General features: G+C 39.9%; 1 protein-coding gene across 1 annotated transcript; it reads left to right on the forward strand.

Moving 5' to 3' along the window:
- Positions 1–1,380: 1,380 nt before the first annotated feature.
- On the forward strand, positions 1,381–1,935 carry LOC141661587 (uncharacterized). Its single transcript, XM_074468909.1, has one exon. The coding sequence runs from the start codon at positions 1,381–1,383 to the stop codon at positions 1,933–1,935; it is 555 nt and encodes a 184-aa protein (XP_074325010.1).
- Positions 1,936–7,073: the final 5,138 nt, after the last annotated feature.

Consider the following 7,073-nt stretch of genomic DNA (forward strand, 5'->3'; position numbering starts at 1 on the left):
TTTCTATTATCCCCCGAAACCAATGCAAACTCCTCCGGAAAGCAGGCCTTACAATAGGTAGTGTGATTACCACGAGACCCATGACCACAAGACTGAGAACCGCTTATCACTCAAGTACTTCATTGAGGACCAAGTGAAGAAAGGGAACATGAACAAGTACTTAGTCTGGGACAGCAACAGAGGGGAAGCGCAGAAGAGAGGAAAGAATGTAGTCAATGTGGTCCTAGGTGGATCCTACTCCCCACCCCAAAGCCCGGACTTCGGAGAAGAAGTGCTCTCAATCCAATCACTCCCAGACCTGGTGATATCCTTCAGCAGCAAGGACTACGAAGGAGTCAACCCTCATCACAATGTAGCTTTAGTTGTCACTCTGGACATCTTTGATAATGAAGTAAGAAGAATGCTCATAGACAATGGCTCCTCAGTAAATATTCTCTTCAAGCACACAGTGAATAGAATGCAGTTAGGGAGCATCCTCTCAAATGAATGCCGGGAGGACCCACTCTATGGCTTCGGCCACAACTTAGTCCCGATCCAAGGAACTTTATATCTGCCAGTCATTTTTGGATCTGCTCCTAACCAAGTGACTCATGTCATCAAGTTTTATGTGATCAACGCTCCTTCTTCATACAACAGAATCATTGGCAGATCAGCCCTAACAATGATGCAAGCAATAACTTCAATCTCCCATCTCAAGATCAAGTTCCCAACCCCGACAGGAGTCGGAGAGATAAAAGGAGATTATGGAGTTGCTGAAACATGCTACAACCAGGGGTTAATTATGGCAGAAACCCATCAAGATAACAAAAGGAAGGCTACGGTCCTTCGCAAGCAACAAAGCATGAAGAAGCACCGACCCCGGACAAGGGAAGAAGCAAACAAAATAAGTCCAGAAGGAGTGAACTGGAATCCGGAGTGCCAAAAGGCATTCAAAGAAATCAAGTACTACCTCTCTCAGCCACCAATCCTAACTAAAACTCAACTAAGAGAACCTCTCTACTTATACTTGTCAGCAGGAGCACAAGCTGTAGGAGCTGCCCTAATCAGGATGGAGAATGGAACACAACAACCGGTCTACTATGTAAGCCAAGTTCTAAAAGATGCTGAAACAAGATATCCAAGATTAGAGAGTTTGCCTTTGCCTTAGTCACAACTTCAAGAAAACTCAAGCACTAGTTCCAAGGGAGGAAAATCAGAGTAGTGACAAATCAACCACTAAGGAAAATAATTCACAAGTCAGATGTCTCGGGAAGACTTGTCAATTGGGCTGTGGAGTTGAGCCAGTTCAATTTAAGCTTCATTCCCAGGACTGTTATCAAAGCTCAAGCACTTGCGAATTTCATAATCGAATGCAACTTCCCAGAAAAAGAACCGGAACCAATGGTCATGGATCAGGAGCCAAAACAGGATACAAGTCCGGGAGCCTGGACCTTAAAGGTAGATGGTTCTTCAACAAGCGAGAGATCGGGAGCCGGACTCATACTCAAAAGTCCAGAAGGATTCAAGATTCAGACATCAATATCTTTCGGCTTCCCCGCAACAAACAATCAAGCAGAATATGAGGCATTTATCGCAGAACTAAAGCTCTCCAGGACTCTTAGAGTCCAGGACTTAAAAATCTACAGCGACTCCCAGATAGTGGTCAAGCAAACAAATGGAGAATACATAGCAAAGGACCCTACCCTGGTGAAGTACCAAACCCTGGTTCAGAGCTACTTAGCTTCAATACCAAGATATCAAGTCATTCAGATATGTCGAGAAGAAAATGAAGAAGCAGACACCCTATCCAAATTAGTCCAGAACTCATCAGATCTAGACTGTTCAGTTTATTTCGAAGAACTCCTCAAACCATCCATTGAATCCGGAGAGGTCTTGGAGATCGAAAGCAACCACAACTGGATGACTCCCTTCATCAAATACTTGGAGAATGGATAGCTCCCAGAAGATAATGGAAAAGCTCAAAGACGGAAAAGAAAAGTAGCCAAGTTCTTCTTCGAAGAAGGAATACTCTACCGCAGGACCTTCTCATCTCCTATCCTGAAATGTATTGGCCCAGAAGAAGCAAAGTACTCTTTGGCAGAAGTACATGAAGGGATATGTGGAGACCACATGTCTGCAAAGGCCCTAGCTTATAAGATTATAAGACAAGGCTACTACTGGCCAACCATTCATCAGGATGCAATAGAATTCGTCAAGAAGTGCAAAGAATGCCAGCTTTTCAGCAATGTGTCCCGGATGAGCCCAGTCCTACCATCCTCAGTCCTGTCACCTATCCCCTTCCCTGTTTGGGGTATTGAAATTATGGGACCCTTCCCTCGGGTCAAAGGAGACCTCAGGTACCTACTAGTCTCTATTGATTACATGACAAAATGGGTTGAATCAAAAGCAATGAGGACAATCAATCAATAAGACTGCAAAAAGTTTATGGACAACATTTTGATGAGGTTCAGGATACCACGAGTCCTAGTATCAGACAATGGGCCCCAATTCATTGGATCGGAGTTCGAGTCCTATCTCCAGGATCGCGGGATCAAGCACAAAAAATCATCAGTGGCATATCCCCAAGGAAATGGCCAAGTAGAAGTAACTAACAAAATCCTGCTCCGAGGTATCGAAAAAAGACTCAAAGAAAGCAAAAGCAAATGGCCAGAAGAACTACCAAGTGTACTTTGGTCCTACAGGACAAGCCCAAAGACAAGCACCGGAGAAACTCCATTCAAGCTAGCTTATGGAACAGAAACAATGCTTCCTATTGAAGTGGGCTCTCCTTCCCACAGAGCAATAAACTTTGAAGAAGAAGCAAATGAAGAAGGACTCAGAACAAACATGGAGCCAATCGATGAGGTCTGGGACCAGGCTGTAGAAAGGATGGAAAAATATAAGGAGAAAACAAGAGAACACTTCAGTAAGAAGTCAAGAGTCAAAAACTTCCAAGTTGGAGACTTAGTCCTTCGAGACACTGAAACATCAGATCCCACAAACACTGGAAAACTAATGCCCAAATGGGAAGGACCATACAAGATCAAAGAAGTCCTCAGGCCAGGAACCTACAAGCTCCTGAACATGGATGGCTCAGAAGTCCCAAACACTTGGCATGGACTATGGCTAAGAAAATTCTACTAGTAGGAGAACAAAGAAAGCAACCAAAAATCTTGTAGCCAATATGGCAAACAACAAATTTGTTTCTCCTTTGTATGAGTGATTAATGAAAAGCTTTTCCCCCTTTACATACTTTTCAAAACTAACCACTAGTCCGGACAAGCTATTAGTCAGGATTAGAACAACCATTTTTACTTAGAATTAATTTTCTAACTAAAAGCCACTACCAGTCCGGACAAGCTATTAGTCAGGACTAGAGCAACCATTTTTACTTAGAATTAATTTTCTAACTAAAAGCCACCACTAGTCCGGACAAGCTATTAGTCGAGACTAGAGCAACCATTTTTACTTAGAATTTATTTTCTAACTAAAAGCCACCACTAGTCCGGACAAAGCTATTAGTCTGGACTAGTGCAATCATTTTATTTGGAATAAATTTTTTAAGTAAAAAAGCTAAACACTAGTCCGGACAAAATACTAGTCAGGACTAGCGCAACCATCTTTACTTAGAATAAACCTGTCAAGTAAAAAACCTAACTACTAGTCCGGACAAGCAATTAGTCAGGACTAGTACAACAATTTTTACTTGGAAAAATATTCTAAGGCAAAAACAAACTACAAAAACAAAGAAAAATAACATCTAGAAAAGCAAACATTAAAGAGTTACCGGACTTAAACGAGCCCGGAGCAAAGTACGAATATTAAAAAAATTAAATTTATTAAAAGTCTTCAAGAAATATCAAAGTCATAAATCAGAGAAAAGTCAAGACTCCGGAGCACTAGGAGGCGAAAAGCTGGGGCAGGGCCCGTCGAACGGCTCCGGCTCCCCTAATCCGAGCTCAATATCTTCCTTGGCCTTAATAAACTCTGTGACGAAGCTGTCTCAATCGGCCTCCGGATTGGTCTTGATATGTCGTTCAACAACCAAACATCAACGAGCTATCTCCGGAGCACCAGTATTAGCAAGAGCTTTATCATACTCCTCAGACCTTTTGAACTCCTCAATAACCTCGGCCTCCGGACGCCCAACAGACATCTGCCTCCGGAGCTCAGCCAGTTCAGATTTCTGATCTGAAGCTTCCTTTTCAGCATTCTCAGCCCGGGTCCGGACATCATCAAGCTGCTGGTTCAGTCCGGAGAGAGAAGTGTCCTTCACGATTATCTGGTCCCGGAGCCGACTAATCTCCGAGTCCTTATCAGCAATGGCACTCCGGAAACCTTTGAGCTCATTGTAGGCCAGAGAAGCTGATCCGACCATATACCCACCAAGCTGCAAAAAATAGAGAAACTTAGAAAAATATTCTAAGGCAAATCAACACAAGAAACGAGAACAAAAAGAAGATATACCTGACCCCAGAGCCGGGAACACTCCTTCATAGTGGTATCAAATCCGGACTGGTTCATCCTCCTCCAGTCAGCTTGAGTAGGAATCCCAGCCATAAAACGAGCAACTTTATCCTCCAGGCCCGGACCACTGGCATCCGGACCCTCATCATCAATATTCTTTACTTTGCAGGCCCCGGACCCGGACCCAGCTTCAAAGTTTTCGGCCCGAGGAGGCTTGCTTCCTAGGGTCCGAAGCCTCTTCTTCCTTCTTCCAGAATCACCACCTGGAGCTTCGCCTATAGGACCAAGATCCTCAAGATTAGCAAACTCATCTCCAATTTCAATCTTAGCATCCTGTTCCGGAGCAGATTGATTAACATCAACTTCGGGCTCCGGTCTCGGAACCACATTACTCTGGGATCCCTCCTCCACAGAGGCATTAGATCCGGACCCAACAACATCAGTTTTCTTTGGCAACTTGAAAGCTTTGCCAAGACCCTTCAACGCATCACTATATGCCGAAGACGACATATCCGGATTATAGTGCGGCAAACCTGCAAAGCAACAAAGCAAAAACACAACCACAACTACACCTCTACAACCTCCCTTCCGGTGTTGTTTTGTAGGAACCCAACCACAGCTACACCTCTACAATGACGAAGGATCCAGGACGGCGTCGAAGGAGCAGCCCCGCCACCAGGAGTTATCATCAGGCATATGTGCTGAGATCATTCTCAAGACCAACAATCCCATTTTCAATTTTTAAAAGAGAATAATGGGCCGGAGGATGTTCTCAGACAAATTACAAGATGTTAGGATATTTTATACTATAATATTTTAAGTGCAAATCTGTAAATATAAACACGACCCTCCTATATTTACAAAAATACCCCTACATTATATTTGTTTTCTTTTAACTTCAAGCATGTCTCCTTAGCTCATCCTCAGGGCAATAATCCTATTTTCAAAAGAGAAAATTGGGCCTGAGGGTGTCCTCAGACAAATTACCTGAGGTTAGTAAAATTTATACTATAATATCTTAAGGGCAAATCTGTAAATATAAACACGACCCCTGTATTTACAAAAATACCCCTATACTACACTTGTTTTCTTTTAAACTCAGGAAATACATGTTTCATCATTCTCAGGGCCAACAATCCCAATTTTAAAAGAGAAAACTGGGCCTGAGGTTATGACATTTTATACTATAATAATTTGAGGAAATCTGTAAATATAAACACGACCCCCTATATTTAAAAAAATACCCCTATATTATGCTTATTTTCTTTTAACATCATGCATGTCTCCTGAGATAATCCAAGGTCAACAATCTCATTTTCAAAAGAGAAAACTGGGCTTGAGGGTGTTCTCAGACAAATTACGAGGTTATAATATTTTATATTATAATATTTTAAGGGCAAATCTGTAAATATAAATATGACCCCCTGTATTTACAAAAATACCCCTATACTACACTTGTTTTCTTTTAACCTCAGACATGTCTTTTGAGATCATTTTCTGGGGCCAACAAAACAATTTTTAAAAGAGAAAATTTGGCATAAGGTGTCCTCAGACAAATTACCTAAGTTTAGGACATTTTATACTATAATATTTTCAGTTATAAATATAAACACGACCCCCTTGTATTTACAAAAATACTCTTATATACATTTGTTTTCTTTTAATCTCAAGCATGTCTCTCTTGATATGATTCTCAGGGCCAACAATCCCTTTTCAAATAATAATCAAATTGAAATTAAAAAATAATACTAATATAGTTAATATATTTGAAGGAAGCGAATGATCAACTTGATATTTTTTCTTTTATAATTATATTTATTTCTTAATCCATCAATTTTTTCGTCCTGGATATGGTTAATTCAAGATTCATTTCTTAATTCAGCACATGATGTTAAAAGAACGGTCAATTTAATTCATAACAGTATTTTAACACTCGAATTAACAGTCAGAAACCAATCACTTTAAAGGTGCTGGAGGTCATTTTTAGAATCTTATATCAATATTTTAACATATTTTCAGAATCTTATATCAATATTTTAACATATATTAACTCAATTGTAGAATACTCTTTTCATTCCATTTTATTTGTCACATTTGATTTTGACCCGGTCAACTTGACCAAAGTTTGACCGAAGTTTATTAATATTTTATAATTGAACAAAATAAAAAAATTACATCACCGGAAAGTAGATTTAATCTACTTTAATATATAATTTTTAGTTTTTTGAAATAATATAAGAGTAGTGTTTAATCTTCGGTAAAAAATTGGTCAATTTGACTTCTATAAAAGCAAAATATGACAATTAAAATGGAATGTAGAGAGTAATAAATATTAAAGTAGAACATCAAATACTGTAATAGAAGCAGTGTTACAGATTTCGGAAATCGGAACTATTCGGTTGAGATACCGATTTACGATTTATCGGACGATTTTTAAAAAATCGGATGGTTAATCGACGATTTATCGGAAATCGGTCAAATCGGACAAATATTTTTAACCGATTTTTGAGCGATTTATCGGCGATTTTTGAAAAATCGGCCGATTTCTATAACAGAGAACAGAACATGAATTTTATAAGAGTATAATACTAGTATAAATAAAACAAAATAAATTACAATGGAACATT

Source organism: Apium graveolens, chromosome 1 (assembly GCF_009905375.1).
Source record: "Apium graveolens cultivar Ventura chromosome 1, ASM990537v1, whole genome shotgun sequence".
NCBI classification, from domain to species: Eukaryota; Viridiplantae; Streptophyta; class Magnoliopsida; order Apiales; family Apiaceae; genus Apium; species Apium graveolens.